Source organism: Canis lupus, chromosome 25, assembly GCF_003254725.2.
Source record: "Canis lupus dingo isolate Sandy chromosome 25, ASM325472v2, whole genome shotgun sequence".
In the NCBI taxonomy this organism is placed as follows: Eukaryota; Metazoa; Chordata; class Mammalia; order Carnivora; family Canidae; genus Canis; species Canis lupus.
Genome location: NC_064267.1, coordinates 7,401,999 through 7,420,306, shown reverse-complemented (window position 1 = coordinate 7,420,306; position 18,308 = coordinate 7,401,999). Strand labels below are relative to the sequence as shown.

The 18,308-nt window shown below is 34.7% G+C and overlaps 2 protein-coding genes across 11 annotated transcripts in view; both read left to right on the top strand.

Moving 5' to 3' along the window:
- The window catches only part of PDS5B (PDS5 cohesin associated factor B), a 180,022-nt gene that overhangs the window by 139,948 nt on the left and 21,766 nt on the right, over positions 1-18,308 (top strand). For all 10 annotated transcript variants that reach the window (XR_004817026.2, XR_004817023.2, XM_025462529.3 and 7 more), the window contains exons 22-26: positions 5,741-5,809; positions 7,206-7,342; positions 9,141-9,264; positions 14,694-14,898; positions 17,344-17,458. Coding sequence is in view for 8 of the 10 variants with exons in the window: in XM_025462529.3 (XP_025318314.1) it covers positions 5,741-5,809; positions 7,206-7,342; positions 9,141-9,264; positions 14,694-14,898; positions 17,344-17,458 (650 nt within the window). In the remaining 2 variants the exon portion in view is untranslated. The remainder of the gene's footprint in view (positions 1-5,740; positions 5,810-7,205; positions 7,343-9,140; positions 9,265-14,693; positions 14,899-17,343; positions 17,459-18,308) is intronic.
- On the top strand, positions 1,622-3,303 carry LOC112669429 (vimentin-like). The gene is given in 3 exon segments (XM_049101150.1): positions 1,622-2,248; positions 2,251-2,707; positions 2,710-3,303. Coding segments are annotated over 3 exon segments (1,395 nt in total). The 5' UTR covers positions 1,622-1,636; the 3' UTR covers positions 3,036-3,303.

Sequence of the window (18,308 nt, the reverse complement as noted above, 5' to 3'; positions counted from 1 at the left end):
CAGACTCAAATCTTCATTTCTCTCCTCTTTTGAAACTTTCCCCTACAAATTCTCACTGCTCTGGTAGCTCTTTTATCACCTTCATAGTGATTTTTTTAAAAGATCTTTTATCCAGCCTTTTCATTTGTTCCAGTGGAAGATAGGTTCAAAAAAAAAAAAAAACCTAGTTAGCTCTTGTCAGGAACAGAACTTTTACCTCTTTTAACCCATTAACTTGTCACATTTTAATGTTACATTTGATATATATGAAGGAATATTTATTTAACATTTGTGTGATTTATTTTATAATAACAGAATGAGCACTTGTGAACTGTTAGCTCCTGGTTTATTACTCTCCAAACTTTTGTTTTTGTTTCTTGTCTGCCTCAGGTAGCTACTATGTTGAATTAGGGTTTATTATTCTCTAACTAAAACAAAACACTTTACTGCATATGTGTTTCTGAATAACATAATACTTAGTTTTGCTTATTCTTGAGGTTTATGAGTTACACCGTATATATTATATTCTTGGCTGACTTTTATCATTACACATTTGTTTCTTAAAATAACTCCCTTGTTTTACATCTAGCTGTACTTGATTCATTACTCTGTATTATATCACTGTGTGAAATTTCTTACATTTATTCTGTTAGTGGACATTTGGAATATTTCCATTTCTTTCCTCGTTGGAACAGTGTTCCTGTTCTTAGAAAGGCTTCATGATACATATGAGTAAAAATATCCCTAGGTTATATTTATACAAGTGAAATTGATGAATCACAGTGTGTCCACACATTTAACTTTTCATTTTATTCCCAAATTATTTGTCAAAAGCATTGTTAAGCCTTATTTTTTATTAGCAGTATATAGTACCCATTAGTGTCAGATCTTTCCATTTTTGCCCATCTAAATGTTAGAAAATAGTGCCTCATAGCTTTAATTTGCATTTCTCTGGTTACTAATTAAGTTTTTAATGTCTAGTAACCATTCATGTTGCCTCTTTCTGAAATTTCTTTTGAGATCTTTTGCCTTTTTTTCCTGAGCTTTTTGTCTTTTTCTCATAATTTTTATACACATTAATACTTTTTCAGGTATATATTGCAGTATCTTCATAAAAATGCAAAGAATTTTATTTTTGGTGTGCCTTTTTACTTCCTTTACGGTGTCCTTTCAACAAAAGTTATTAATTTTAAAGTAGCTAAATTTATCATTCCTTTCTTTTGTAGTTAGTGCTTTTTACATCTTTAAGAAATTTCCCTGGGCAGCCCCTGTGGCTCAGTGGTTTGGCGCCTGCCTTCAGCTCAGGGCCTGATCCTAGGGACCCGGGATCGAGTCCCACGTTGGGCTCCCTGCATGGAGACTGCTTCTCCCTCTGCCTGTGTCTCTGCCTCTCTCTCTCTCTCTCTGTATCTCTCATTAATAAATAAATTTTTAAAAAAAGAAATCCTTCCCTACTCTAGTGTCATAAAAAGTCTCCCATATGTTCTAAAAGTCTTGAGATTTTTTCACACTTGAAAAATTTAATCCGTTCTGCCACTCTCACTCCGGGATCCCTGCGCCAGAGCCGCAGCAGCACTCCCGCGCCCTCGCTCGCCGGTCCTCCCCGAGCCGGTCCGTGCCGCCGCAGCTGCGCAGCCCACCGCCGCCCTCAGCAGCCATGTCCACCAGGTCTGTGTCCTTGTCCTCCTACCGCAGGATGTTCTGCGTCCCGGGCACCGGGAGCCGGCCGAGCTCCACGCGGAGCTACGTGACCACGTCCACCCGCACCTACAGCCTGGGCAGCGCGATGCGCCCCAGCACCAGCCGCAGCCTCTACGCCTCGTCCCCGGGCGGCGTGTTCACCACGCGCTCCTCCGCGATGCGCCTGCGGGGCAGTGTGCCCGGCATGCGTCTGCTGCAGGACTCGGTGGACTTCTCGCTGGCCGATGCCATCAACACCGAGTTCAAGAACACGCGCACCAACGAGAAGGTGGAGCTGCAGGAGCTGAACGACCTCTTCACCAACTACATCGACAAGGTGCACTTCCTGGAGCAGCAGAACAAGATCCTGCTGGCCGAGCTCGAGCAGCTCAAGGGCCAGGGCAAGTCGTGCCTGTGGGACCTCTATGAGGAGGAGATGCGGGAGCTGCGCTGGCAGGTGGACCAGTTCACCAATGACAAGGCCTGCGTCGAGATGGAGCGCAACAACCTGGCCGAGGGCATCATGCGGCTCCTGGAGAAGCAGCAAGAGGAGATGCTTCAGAGAGAGGAAGCCGAGAGCACCCTGCCAAGCAGTCTTTCCGACAGGATGTTGACAGTGCTTCTTTGGCGCATCTTGACCTTGAGCGGAAAGTGGAATCCTTGCAAAAAGAGATTGCCTTTTTGAAGAAACTACATGATGAGGAAATCCAGGAGCTGCAGGCTCAGATTCAGGACTGGCATGTCCAAATCGATATGGATGTTTCCAAGCCTGACCTCACGGCTGCCCTGCGTGATGTACGCCAGCAATATGAAAGCTTAGCTGCCAAGAACCTTCAGGTGGCCAAGGAATGGTACAAGTCCAAGTTAGCCGACCTCTCTGAGGCTGCTAACCGGAACAATGATGCCCTGCGCCAGGCAAAGCAGGAGTCAAATGAGTACCGGAGACAGGTGCAGTCCCTCACCTGCGAAGTGGATGCACTCAAAGGGACTAATGAGTCTCTGGAACACCAGATGCGTGAAATGGAAGAGAACTGTGCCGTCAAAGCTGCTAAGACACTATTGGCCGCCTGCAGGATGAGATTCAGAACATGAAGGAAGAAATGGCTCGTCACCTTCGGGAGTACCAGGACCTGCTGAATGTTAAGATGGCTCTCAACATTGAGATTGCCACCTACAGGAAGCTGCTGGAAGGCGAGGAAAGCAGGATTGCTCTGCCTCTTCCAAACTTTTCTTCCCTGTACCTGAGGGAAACCATCCTGGATTCACTCCCTCTGGTTGACACTCACTCAAAAAGAACACTTCTGATTAAGACGGTTGAAACTAGGGATGGACAGGTTATCAACAAAACGTCTCAGCATCATGATGACCTTGAGTGAAGCTTGCCCAGATTTGGTGCAATTATTACCAGCAAGAGTAAAAAAAGAAATCCGTATCTTAAAGAAACAGCTTTCAAGTGCCTTTTTGCAGTTTTTCAGGAGCGCAAGATAGATTTGGAATTAGGCGTAATCTCTAGTTCTCAATAACCAACACTCTTAAAAGATTTAGGAGAAAGTTTACAACAATCTAGTTTACGAAGAAAACTTGTGCTAGAATACTTTTTAAAAAGTATTTTTGAATACCATTAAAACTGCTTTTTTCCAACAAGTATCTGACCAACTTGTTTCTGCTTCAATAAATCTTTGAAAAACTAAAAAAAGGAAAAAAGAAAAATTTAATCCATCTGGAATTGATTTGATTTGTTTGGTTGTATGATGTGACTTAAGGATTTCATTTCTTTCTACTTCCCATTAGGACAAATTTCATATCAATAGTTATTGAGTAATCTTTCATTCTTTCAGTCCTCTGCATCGTAACCACTGCTAGTGTTTATAGCCTCTGTTCTTTACCATTGATTTGCTCTTCTACAAGATGTCTTTCATTAAAGTTTTGTGATTTTCTTTGTAAAGAAAATTTAAAATTTTTTCTTGTTTAACTTTGTTAGGTACTTTGATTTTTTTAAAATTACATTTTATGTTTGTGGTTGATTTGGAGAATTATTTTATAGTTTTGATCTTATATCATCCATGTTTCTTGCTGAACATTTTCTTGTTTTTATTTCTGAAGAATGCCAGTTTTGGGGACGCCTGGGTAATGCAGTTGGTTGAGCTCCAGACTTTTGGTTTCAGCTTAGTTCATAATCTCAGTTTGTTGTGGGATCAAGTCCCTGTCAGGCTCCGCACTAGGCTGGGAGTCTGCTGGAGACTCTGTCTCCCTCTGCCCCCCGACATATGAATGCACTCATTGTCTGTCTGTCTGTCTGTCTCTCTCTCTCATTCTCAAAATAAATAAAATTTTTTTAAAAGGGTGCTAGTTTTTATTTTCTAATCCTCGAATATTTTCTCTCTATATTAATTTCCTTATATTTCTATATGTGCTGCTTCTACTTAACTATTTTTCATCTCAACTTCATCTATCAGGTTTTTTTGGGAAGTGATCTATTCAAGTCTTTTGTGATGGTGAAGTTTTCTATTTTACCTTTTTTTTTAAATCACTTTTTTCTTTTGATACTACTCTGCTGGTTGTCCACATGTTCATAAATTTTATATCTTATTGTGGTATAAGATTCTAAAAATACTTCAATATCCTGTTTATGCCAGTACCCCAACTAAATCCTTATTCCATTTCATGTTTTTTATCTTGACTGGTATTTTTTCATCCTGTTATTTTTAGATTTTCTCTGTCATTGGTTTTGTTGCATTTGGTTTAATTTATTATTTTTGAACCATCTGACAATCTGTCAGTTTTATTTATAATAACTTTTTTCTATTTTGTGATAATATATGTTGATTGACTTTTTTCTTACGAATTAAATATTTTAGTAGAGTATCTTTGAATATGGCTCATAATTTGGAAACTTTCTTTCTGTCCTAGCTTGCTAAAAATATTTTTTCTCTTATTCTTGAGTACTAAAATCCTATCTTTTAGGGTACTTGGCTACAGAAAATTCAGAACATTGTTTTTTGGCATCTAGTTTTGCAGCTGAGAAATCTGAAATGAATCTGATTCTTCTTTTCTGGAAGCTTTCCCCATGGAATCTTTTGGGATCTTCTTAAATTTTTAGTTCAGAAATTTCATCAGACTGTTTCTAATGTAATTGCTTTTTCATTATTTCTACTTTTTACTTGAAGGCGTTTCTCAATTAAAGTGCTTCATAAGCTGTATACGTTTGATGAGTTTGCCTTCCAGATGCTGGGTCTACCTCTCTTGTTGCCAGAGGGTTGCCTGAGCTGCTATTTGATTTCTGTTTCCTAGGCTGCCTCTGGAAATCACTCCTGTCAGCTGGTTGTATACTGGGATCTCCAGTGTTCTAGATTGGGTTCAGCTCTTTTGTCACCTTACTTTAATTTCCTGGCTGCCACTGTAAATGCACATCTTGAAATACCTGTACTTTATCATCTCAGAATTATTCTGTGATTGTGCTGAAAAAAACTATCTTTTTTGGAGGATGTTTCCTTCTGTGCTTTTATGGAGATGAAAACCTTCTAACTCTGCTGATATTTTTACTGCATATTTTGTGTTTTTAAAAATTTTCTAAAGATTCTTGCCTTCTTTTGGCCCTTTTTGCTTTCCAGCTATGCTGTTAATGTGTGCCATTTTAGTGGGATTTAGGTAGGAAGATTATTAATGCATGGTCTTTCTTACAGTCAACAGCAAGCCTTTCTAATTTATCTTCTGCTCAAGACTTTTTATATATACTTTTTTCCTTAGGAACTATGCTTTTTGGCTGTATTTTTTTTTTTTTTTAATCTTACCCTTTGCCAGCTGCCTTGAGTAATTAGTTTCAAAGGCTAAGTAAGGAAGTATATAAAAGAGGTTAAGGCAGTCCTACCTCATACACAGAAGGAACCAACTGCTGATGGTTGTGTAAGTGCTTTATGTGGTTGCTAGTGAAGATAATTCTTCTAACCTTTTAGAGAAATAGGTATTTTAGTCATCTGTAATGACTGTCACTGAAGAAGGTAAATATTCATTCACTAAATTTAATTAAACATGAAAATTCTTATTTATGTTTTAAATTTTAAAGTCCTTCATCTTTGTTTAGCTCCCAGGAAAAAAGACAACTAAGCTTTGGGTTCCAGATGAAGAAGTTTCTCCTGAGACAATGGTCAAAGTGAGTGATATACACAGATCTATGTATTTTATTACCTTCACTAGATTGTATTATCATTAAAGTTGTGTTAAAATTTCTATTCTTGTTGTAAAGATATAGCTATTAAAATCATCTAATTTTTAATATTTGTTGTATGAGATGATCTCCTGTGCTCTGAAAGTATAGGGCAATAATGAGAAACCTGAGGCCTTGTGGGCACTGCACATAATCTAATGTGAAAACAAAAACGTTTGAAACTGTCTCCATGTTTCTGCTTCTTGGTTATCAACCTTTTTATGGCAAAAGACATTGCTGGTTTTCTCATGTACATTCTTCTGTTCAGTAAAGATAGTTATACAGGTTTTAATACTGTTCATCTTTTCCATGATATTTGATAAAACTTTTTATTTTGATTTAAAAGAAAGTTCAATTATTCCTTGAGTTAGGAGTAATACATAAAAGATTGCTCATCACTAGTGTAGAGAGGATTGATTTACTAAAATGATTTATAGTCTCTTAATATAGGCTTCATCTCAATCCCCACTGTACATGGTGTGAAGGCCAGGAACAAATATATTAAATATGTTTTTCTAGTTGTAGTTTCATATAAATCCATTTATATTGTGTATGTATGTGTGTACTGGTTTATATTTTATATTAGGAACTTTGTTATGTTATTTCAGCTTCAGATTCTAATACTGTTTCTGCAGACCTATAGTGTAGTTCATGGAATGACGGCTTGGTGCTTTTGCAATATAAATCTGTTTTCTTAGCACTAGTGTCAAGTAGCAGTTTTATGTAGTCTGGTAACACTAGACTAGAAGGCAGGCTGCCTGTAGTTAAGCTCATGCTTAACAAATGACCCAGGAAAAGGATCTGAAGAGTGTCTGCCACATGCCACTGTTCTTGACCCACTTAGTCCTGAGCCATAGAACCATAAAAAAGCTAAGATATGTGAAAGAGAGGTAATATGCATGCCTTCAGAAAGGGTTGTTGGAAACACTAGAGGCAATAACAGGTTTTAAAGTACATAAGCACTTCATAACTATAAAACATAGCACAAAAGAAAGAATATAATTTGCAGTTGGGAACTTAAACTTTCTGACTAGGGAAGTGACCATGATTTTACTCTGGATTCTGAAGAATAGAATTTATGGTGGGGAAACATTAAAAAAAAAAAGGCAAAAAAAAAAAAAACCCTAATCTTTAGTTAAATCATTCATTTGTCAGTTGCCTGGATAAGAGGGTAAAACATCTTTAAGACATTTAGTTGTCTTCATATATGCAAAAAGAATGATTCTTTTTTTTTTTTTTAACTTAAAAAGCATCCATTAAAACCATTTCAGTTTTTTAAGGTTGATACAGAATTTCTTTAAAAAGTAGCAATATTGTATTTGTCCATTTGTCTTTTAAATAGATCCAGGCTATTAAAATGATGGTTCGATGGCTCCTTGGAATGAAAAATAATCACAGTAAATCAGGAACATCTACCTTAAGATTACTAACTACTATATTGCATAGTGATGGAGACTTGACAGAACAGGGAAAAATTAGGTACGTAATTATTATTTCAAAATTCTTGCATAGTATTTCAGTATCTAGTGTAATTGTTTAATGGTGCAGTTTCTTTCTAAGAAAATAATTAATATTCCTATGTATGTGTGCGTATACTTTTATTATATGCTTTTGTACACTGGTTATTTCAAAATGACAGTCATTAAAAAAATGACAGTCCTATGTCAGGGACAGGGTATTACTATTTTGTAAATATTTTAAACAATAGATGCTTGTAAATATCTCACAATAGATATTTTTGAATATCTAATGTGAGAATGGTTAGTATACTAATTAATCAGTAACTGATATTTTCCATTCTTGTATAAAATGTATAAAAGAACACACTGGGTAGAAGAGAATTTACTAAATCTGTTTCCAGAAGTATAAATATATGTAAACTTTGTACTTGATTTAAATGACATAAACACATGCACTTTATTTTGTCTGGAAGATGTAATTTAGTGTGGTGATTGAAAAAAAAATAGACTAGGGCCTGGATTCAAATTCTGACACCACTTACCAGCGAGGTGACATTTAGCAAAGTACTTTAACCACCTTGTGTCTCAGTTTCTTCATTTATAAAATAGAGATAAAGATTATACTTACCTTGTCTAACTACTATGATAATTAGTCATTATTTATGTGCCTATTTAGATCTCATCTCACCTGTTTTTCTTGTTATTCTTTAATGAAATCAAATGTGTATTTGAATTCTGGAAATATATGTGAATTTATTTGCTTTTAAAATCTTTATATAGAAATTTGGTCTTCAAAAACTTAGTTGTAAAATATTTAATTATCTTTATTTCTACTAAATAAACTCCAATAAGAAACACAGGCATCCCTTTAGTGGTGGTTGAATGACCTCATAGTAGGCACTTGGAGTATTGCTGTTGATGAACTGAAGAACAACTCTGGGACATGTAACTTCAGAACCTTATAAATGTTGTCATGCATTCAGTCAGTGTCTATATGATCCTTAGAAAGATCATTGTGGAGAGGGTCTTAAACCAATTAGATCATTGATTTTAGAAGACCAAAAATGTATCTTTTATGTCACTCTCAGTGCTATATATAACAGTAGACACATACTTGTTTTATGAATAAATTGAATAATCATCTTTTACTGTGGAAGTACATAAGGGGTCCTAGTTAGGACAGTTAGGAAGTTACTAACTTTCCCTCCTTAACATCAGTCCCAAATTCCTGTAATTCATCTAATAGATCACTGTCTTAGGAAGGATTGTTTTGATGTATTTATTAAGAATATACTAATCTTTGAAGTGTGTCTCATTAAGCAGAAATTTTCTTAAATTTAAAAGGAGCCTCTTGGTTTGAAAAGTTGAATTCTAACTAAAAAATATGTTTTCCACTACACCTGCTTTCATTCTACTTTTGTATTTAGCACATTAGTTGACTGATTAACAAGTTAGGATATTTTTGTACTTAATCTGTAAGCAAACACATATCCAAAAAAAATCCGTAATGGAGGACTTTAGACCCAGTAACTAGACATACAAATAGGTTTGTTCTAAGCTTAGCTAAAAGCTGTTTTGTGTAGGATGCAAGAATTAAATGATTTTAGTATAGACTACACTCAAAAGAAGAATTTTGTAGTATTAAACAGCATCTTCCAAAGTTAAGTAAATTTTAATAGGATGTTCAGTATCACTAAATTGTCTTCCATCCTTTTTTGGGCCACAGGAACTTTTACAAAATTAGGTAAAGCAAATAAGGATGTTTTTGTGTAGACATTTAGAAATCTAATTTACATTCTTTCTTGCTTATTTTTTAGTAAACCAGATATGTCACGTCTGAGACTTGCTGCTGGGAGTGCTATTGTGAAGCTGGCCCAAGAACCTTGTTATCATGAAATCATCACATTAGAACAGTATCAGCTCTGCGCATTAGCTATCAATGTAAGGAAGATGGCCATACAGGATATGACTTTATCTGGTCTTTGACTTTTAGGAAGAAAAAAGTCTTCCATGATGTAGAGATAAAAAAAAAATCTTGTATTGTCTCCTTTTGGAAAGTATATGCATGAGAAATGTTTCAGAGTTCCTAAATTCTGAATTTTAGGTTGCTAACACAATACATTTGATTTTTTTGTTTTAATTTTTTTTTTAATTTTGTTTATTTATTCATGAGAGACACACAGAGAGGCAGAGAAGCAGGCAGAGGGAGAAGCAGGCTCCATGCAGGGAGCCCGACGTGGGACTCGATCCCGGGTCTCCAGGATCACGCCCTGGGCCCAAGGCAGACACTCAACCCCTGAGCCACCCGGGCATCCCAATACATTTGATTTTTGTTATTTGTAGTAGTTCTGTTTCTACTATCACCCCTATCACTAAATTAGTGAATACTGAACCATTGCTTGAAAGGAAAATACAGGGGTGGTTTCTCCAAGCCTCTGGTCACAGCATTTTTGTCAGTCTATCAGTACATAATGTAGAGACACATTGTTTAATATATAGTTGTCATTAACATTGAACTCATGACCAACAGAGCTGTAATTCGTGCCTGAATGAAGCTTCACTAACAGATTTTCTCCCTAAAGCACATCATAACCTTCTTGCTTTTAAGAATGCTAAAGAGCAGTATGCTTGAGAGCTATTTTAAACAAGATCACCAACAAATGCACAAAAACACAAAAATGGCATTAAATAGACTGTCAAAAGGACACTTGTTTCTAATATGAGAGCTGACACAACAGGCAAAGCATTGCTTTGTTCATCTCCAGCTCAGACATGTCAAACAATTCAGGTTGTTACTCTGCTCATTTACTCAACAGTAACCATGAAAGGCTTGAAGGAATTGATTTTGGGGTTACAAATAAATTTTAGTGAGTAGGTGAATTCACAAATTTGGGATGTGTAAATAATGAGGATTGAATGTATTTAGTTCTTAAATGGAAGATAAAATATACAGAAATTTATTACAAAGATATGATATAGATTAATTTCAGATTAGAAGCATTTCTTATTATTTAGGCCAGTTAAAGTTTCAAATTATTAGCAGTGATACTAATGGATTTGTAATCCAGTCTTACAGAATTCATATTAGAGTAACAGTATTTTAATTATATCACTTTGTATGATTTTTTTAATTCATTATTTGGTCATTTTACACTTAATTTTCCCATTAATCTTATGTATAAGAATTTGGCATTCATTTCAGAGATTATTGTGATTTTTTTTCTCCACCCTTCCGCTTATTTAATAATTAGTGCTTATGTGTAACCCCTAGATAAACAATCATCTTTCTTTAATTGTAATCATTTCGTCAGTTTTTGTGTTTAAAATAGCTATTCCCTATCTTGTTTATGATTTTTTTTAGTCTTAGTCGTGTAATTCAGCTATTACACTAATCCATTTGAAAATGAGAATTTGAGGAGTCTATAATTTCCATATTTAGTTTTCCTCACTTAATTTTAGAGGTAATTGTATTTTGCAAGAAAGTGAAAGTTGTTTAAAAAGTATATACTGAATTTCTTAGAAGAAAACAACCTTTGTAATTACTTTTTTAAATTGGTAATACTTGCAGTCTGTTATCATTTTCTTGGTCTGCTATTTCTAAGGGTATTGGTGCTACCAGTATTGAAGTGGAAATTTTTACATAAGTCAGGAAATATGTGAAAGAAATGGGCTGTGTTTGAAACTTACTGTGTATAAGGAGTATGTACAAATTGTGAAATGTCCTTTGTATGGAAAAGTATCCACACTTAAGAACTTCTAGAGATGTCCTAGCACAGTATGTGTTATATGTCACTATCTCAATCACCAAATTCCCAAGGTGGAAGCTCAAATTGCCCAAGTTTTAAAATTGCTTTGGAATTATGTGGACTGTGGAACATGTGTTCATGTTAAAAGTTAGTTACTAGCGTATTCTCACAACTTACATACGCGCAGTTGCCCTCTTATGAACAAAACCTTTCCCTAATCCTGTTGTTCTTGTAAAACCACATGACTCTTCTTTTTAAACCTCTAAACCTCAAAGAGTTATCCACATCTTTGTCTCTCTTACCTTCTTGTCTCTCACTCCTCACTACTCATATTTTGGCTTTGCTTTCCTGGTTTTTCCAAAAATGCTTTGTTAAAGGCCTCAAATCCAATGATCTTAGTCTTCATTATACATGTCCTTTCTGCATTATTTGACACACTCATTGAACCTTTATTTTTGAAATTCTCCTTGATTTCTATCTCCTGATTTTTGTCATACTTCTCTGACTACATTTTTGGTTGTTCTCTTTTCCTTTAAATGTATGTTTTCTATGTGGATATGCCCATGACCTAATTTTCCACTAACTCATGCTTTTTTGGCCATTTCATGTTCTATGTAGGTAACTCTCACACTAGCAACATTAACTTTTTTCAAGGCAGAGTCTGGTCCCACTTCTAAGGTTAAACAGAAATTTCAGTGTGAAGACTAAATTCATAATCTTTTCCAAATCTATTCTTTATTAACATGTAGCACCTCAGTAAGTGTTAAATAAATCCAAATGGCATTCTTAGATTGAAAAGCATGATTTATATTTGACTATTTGCTTGGCCTTGCACCTTGTTGCAAAAGTGCAGATAATCTGTCCTATATTTATTATGTCTTTTCATTCATATCTTCTTAGCTGTTCTTAACACTGTAATTAATCATCATTATCTCTGACCTGGACTATTGTGAGATTTTTTTCTTCCACTGTGGGTTAAATTTCCCTATCACAGTTGGCAGTCATATTATTCCCCCAGTCAAAAATACTTTAGGGCCTTATATTCATAAAAGAGAAAAAATTGCATACATTTTACAACTTGGCCATTCAAGCCCTTCTAATTTGTGGATCCAAATATATACTTAAAAATCTTGTTTAACCCACTACCTTTACCCTCATACCAATGAAGCTGAATAACTTTTTTTTATGTGCCTATAGTTTGCTGCCTCTGACTTTCTTCTCACCTCCCATTTCTGCATGCCCAAATCTGACTCTTTTTGCAAATCAAGGTATAAACACAACCTTCTCTACAAGACTTGCTCAGATTCTTACAGCTGGTTTCATTTTTATTTCCCATAGATTTTATCTGCGGTCCTTTGATACATACATGCCTTGTGCTTTATTTATTTATGAACTGTGGCTTATTTTTCTGATTTGAGTTGAACTCTTTAGAGGTAGTATTGTATCTCAAAGGCCTTTGTTGTATATTTGAATAGAAAATAAATCTGGAGAAATAGAAATTCAGTTATACAAATCTTAGTACTATTTAATAATCACCTACATATTTTAGAATTTGAATGCAATTTATGGAAAATTTGTACTGCTGTGTGCTTGACGTTGTTCTAGGATCTGTAAATACAGAGATGACTAAGTCATAGCTACTGCCCTCAAGAACATAACCTCTTAGAGAACAGAAAATATAAATAAGTGTTGATAATACAGTGAGATACACAAAGTAATTGAATTATTTGCAAGATACTGTCAGTAGTTCTTTAGATAATTTGTACAAGAAAAGACCACTAAAGTGAATTTACATAAGATGCAAACTAAAATTAAATTCACATTTAGTAGTGAAAAAAGCTTTTAATTGGAACTTTATCTTGGAGGAAACGTTTTGTAGTATTAGACACCATCTTCTTTTTCTTTATATTGAACAAAATATTAGTTACAACCGTAACCATGAAAATACTGTTTGCTTTTTTGAGAGTATATTTTTCTGTGATAAAAATTACATTACTCCATTCTGCACTTTACATTTAACTTTTATAACATAGTTAAAAGGATAATCATCTTTGCAAAAAAAACAAAACATTTGAAGACTTCCTCAGTTCCTAGGAACACATCTTTTAACTCTTTATGCAGATGATTCTACTTGATGTACCTGGTTGTCATCATTTTTGTCAATTTTCTCATCTTTTATTAAATTGTATCAGTTTCCCTGCACATGATTTAACAGTTCTTCTCTAACTTCACTTTAATGATTCTTTGGAATCCTACTACTTTAGCCATGATTCAGTAATTGATTTGCATTGTTAGATCCTGAATCTTGAGAAAGTTACAAAAACATGGTCTTAGTTGGGAATGTATCTGAGTAAGGGGGGAAGGATGTTTGAGTGGAGATTAGTTTTTTAATGAATGGTTTATTTGTGAATATATTTGTGATATGTTGACTTACACAATATGTAATTAATACTCTTAGATAATGAAGATTCCTCTCCTGCAAGGGAATTTTAATGCTGAGGAAGGAATGAGTTAACATTAATTTTATTTTGTTGAGTGTGAGGATAGATAATAGATAATATTTCTATGAAAGCTAGAAAACCTTTTTAAAAGTGGGTATTTGGTATAATAAACTGAAGTTTATAATTTTTATATGAATTTTTAGAAAGATTTTATTTATTTTTTTGAGAGAGAGAAAGCACCAGCATGATGGAGAAGGAGAAGCAGGCTCCTCATTGAGCTGGGAGCCCAACTCCCAGGGGCTGGATCTCAGAACCCTGAGATCATGACCTGAGCTGAAGGCAGACACTTAACCAACTGAGCGACCCAGGCGCCCCTGATCCCATTGAGCTTTGCTCTATAGTTTATTCCACAGAAGATCTGTATACCAGATTTGTGCTAGGTTTAGAGGCACCAAGGTGAATAAAGATATAGTTCTTGTCTTTAAGGAATGAGCAGTGATGGGTAAGACATATAAACCAATCATTTTAATACTGTGTAATAAATGTTGTGCTGGAGATACACAGAGTGCTAAGAGGGCATAAAGCTGGATGCCTCCTGATAAAGGCTACACAGTGATTTCTGGAAGATATAGGAGCTGTTGTTAGAGATGAGAAGGAGTTGGTTAGAAGAGTGGAGGTGGGTGGTTTAGGAAGAGGGAGTATGAGAAAACCAGGCACAGCAGGAATGAGCAATTGATTCATTTATAGAACTAAAAGTAATTTGGTAATTCTGAAATTGATTAGTAACTCTTCCCTTCAGAGTTGTGCATTTTAATCTGAATAGATTTTTCAGTGTTAAAACTAAAATATATAAATTGAGCAGAGTTTTATCTTAGGAAGCTAAATAGGAGATACTAATACTATTTAAACTATTTTTAATACCTTAAATTAAGGATGGATTTATATGTGTTAGTTTTATCTGTTTATATTCAGTATTTTCTAACACATGTAACTGGTAGTTATTAATTAGGGTCTTGGGTGAACACTCCAGCCTTGAAATTAACATGTCACAATATCTCAGTCTTATGAACAAAAGCAATGGTTGTGAATACATTTACTCTCCTTTATCCTTCAAATTTTGTATTTGGGGTTATTACTTTTTGCTGCCATGTGAATAATCTGTGGAATAATTATGTCTTTACAGGATGAATGCTATCAAGTAAGACAAGTGTTTGCTCAGAAACTTCACAAAGGCCTTTCCCGATTACGGCTTCCACTTGAGTATATGGCAATCTGTGCACTTTGTGCAAAAGATCCTGTAAAAGAGAGAAGAGCTCATGCTAGGCAGTGTCTGGTAAAAAATATAAATGTGAGACGAGAGTATCTGAAGCAGCATGCAGCTGTTAGTGGTAAGCATCTTATGAAAATGAAAAGTATACTTTCTAGCTATTTTCAGCTTTATAGAATATAAAATGTTACTGTTATTTTTATAATCTAATTGGCAGTCAATAAAATCAAGTTACTATTTTTCAGTAACTTTTCCTTTAAAAAGGTCATTTTTAAAATATGAATACATAGGTATTTAAATATCAACCCATATCTCTATATAACTGACTAAATGGTCAAGGAAAATAAGCAATGACACTGGAAGTACTTTAAATAAAATAGTTAAACACCGATGTATGTTTATAGATTGCCTAAGTGTACTGTCTTTTTAAGTTTTAAAAAAGTATAGGTCTTTTGTCTTTAATTGTTCTCACCTAGAGCTGACATTAATATCAAATGCTTGTGTGCCTGTTTTTAATCTTCTCACTTTATCCTATCTATGTTATTAGTTTTTGTGTCTCTCTGACTTCTTTGATTTATTTTACTTTATTTTTTAAAATATTTTATTTATTTATTCATGAGAGACACAGAGAGAGAGAGAGGCAGAGACACAGGCAAAGGGAGAAGCAGGCTCCATGCAGGGAGCCTGATGTGGGACTCGATTCTGGGTCCCCAGAATCATGCTCTGGGTCGAAGGCGGCACTAAACTGCTGAGCCACTCAGGCTGCCCCGATTTATTTAATATCATTAAAATCCGTCTAGTTATCCAAGCCAGAAGTCAGGCCCTTTTTGTACCTTCATTTTTCCTCTTACTAATCACCAAGTCCTCTTAGTTGTTCTTCTAGATAGATGTCTTGAACATCCTCCTTAACTCTCCTACTCTACTGTATTTCACTTGGATAATTGTATATATTCCAAACACCTCTCTTTTGTATTTCTCTGCCTCAGACTTACCTCCAACTATACCACACATCACTATCAAAAATACCATTCTAAAACAACACATTGGATCATGCATGGCACTTCCTTGCTTGAAATCCATGTTGGTTCTTCATTGTTCAATGAATCTAGTTGAAACTCATTAACATGGCCCTTTATAATTTATTCTTAGCCTGAATTTCAAGCTTTCACTCTATGTATCAATTTTGTGCACCTTGGGCTATGGATTATTTGAAATTTGTGTATCCATCTTTTTCCTTAGTTGTCAACACTATTTGGAAATTGCGTGTCCCTTCTAGACAAACATAAAACCAAGGAGCATGGTTTGCACCTTTTGAATCCTCTAAAATATAGTTTTGGTGTTACTGTATCAGTCCTTTCTTTCTCACCTTGCAGAATAAATCCTCTGGAGTCATATCCCACTTCTGCTTTTTACTGCTTGTGTTTTTGCAGGTTGCTTTAGCAATCTGAGCTTTTGTTTCCTTATTTGTAAAGTTGGTGTAATTGTGCTCATTTCTTGTGGTTATTTGGAGGATTAAAGTGTTAAATATATGTAAAGCACCTGGCATAATGCACGGTTCAGAGAAGTACTGGGTAGTTGTTAGCTATACTTACTTTAGGGCACCTTTCATATAGAACTATAGCTTCTGTCTCTACTTAACACTTTACTGTGAGGTCTTTAGTCTTACTCATCTTTGTATTTAAAATAGTATGTCCCCATAAAAATAGTAAGCCTGGAAAATAGCATTCAATAAATATTTGATACACTTTAATTTGAAATCACTGAATTTTGAAACTTGTTACTTTTTTTCTTCTATACCTGCTTTTAAGTAAATGATACTAACACAATTTTTTTTGAGCTCAGCAGTAAAGCCATAAATAAAACTTTGTGCCTTATTGACACATAGTATTATATGTTGAGCATCTGATTTAACCTTTTATTTTGGAAGTAGGAATACAAAAGAAATTGTTCAGTATATGAATCCTGGTCTTTTTGACTAATCTTTATTAAAACTAAGTAGGTTTATCATTCTGACCTCTAAGGGAATATGCTGATCGCAGTCAAAATATAAAAATATTTGAATTTAAACTAAAAGGTGTTTGTTTTATTACTTCATCTGTCTTAGAAATTCTGAAGTCCATTACTTTAGATCTGTTCTGTTACAGGTATCAAAGAGTATCAGTCATCCTATTTTGGCACCATATTGATAAAAAGATGTATCTTTTTTTTCTTAGCAGCTTAACAAGAAACTGTTAAATATGGGGTGCTCATAATGACAAGAAAAATAGATCTTTCTGAGTCTTGTTTAATACATTCAAGTCACTTTTTACCACATGCATTTGAAAATGAAAATGTTTGTCATTATAGCCTTAGCATATGGTGCATTTAGTAGACATCTCAATATTGGACATGGTGGATGAATAATGAATAAACTTGTTTATGATGTTCCTCAATACTGGATATTTCAGTATAGTTTCCGTCTAGCCATGTTGTGGTAAACTATTGGGGTGCAGGAAATATGACATCAGAGACAGAGTAAGATTTGGTTTTCTAACCTGGATGTTTTATTTTGTTTTATCTTTTTCAGAAAAATTATTGTCTCTTCTACCAGAATATGTTGTTCCATATACAATTCACCTATTGGCACATGACCCAGATTATGTTAAAGTACAGGATATTGAACAACTTAAAGATGTTAAAGAGTAAGACTTTTTTCATCCCATGTTAATGTTTTCTGAAAGTTTTTTCTCTTTGCTGCTGATAATGGAATCTTTATTATAATTAGTTTATTAGATTTCCTAAATTCTTAGGAGTTTAAGGTTCTTTCCTGTATTCTCTTATTTTTTTTTCATACCGTCTCTTCATATTTCATTTCCTATGTGATTTCCAAAACTTAATTTAGCATAATTATTGTACTACTGTTCTATTTCTCTACCTTTCTGGCATTTCTTTTCTGTTGATGCAGTCCATTAAAAGCTTCTGTTCCAGTTCTTGTCTTTTCCCACTTTTTTCTGCAATTCTAGATTTTCATGTGGGTGAATTAATTTTATTCACATAGCACTTTTTCCTTGCAGTAACTATCTTCCTCCGGAGGAAGAGAGAATGGTCTAATCTAATGATGGACCAAGCTGATCATCAGGAACTACCCACTTACTACTTTACTGGCGATTTTCTAGTGCAAGTTTATGACACTTGTAATTCTTCCAAAGATTGTTGTTGAGAGGCCAAAAAACCATCTATGCCTGGGTGTGGAACAGGGAAATATAATGGTATTTAGAAAAGTCTTTGTAACACTAGAATAGTTCTTTAAGTTTGAGACCCTTAGCCCCCTTTGTACTATATAATAAAGGATGATCTTTGTGGTTTTGAATAAATGAATTTATTATACCTTAAGCTTCCTATTAAAGGAAAATAATGGTTTCTTCGTTCATTGAAATATTTTATAGTTAAATATTTGAGGTGCCTCAAGAGAATAAAATCAAATTACTGATAACTTTCTCATGGCAAGGGAAAAGCTGTTACCCTCTTAGCACAGTTTCTGGTTTTGTTGTT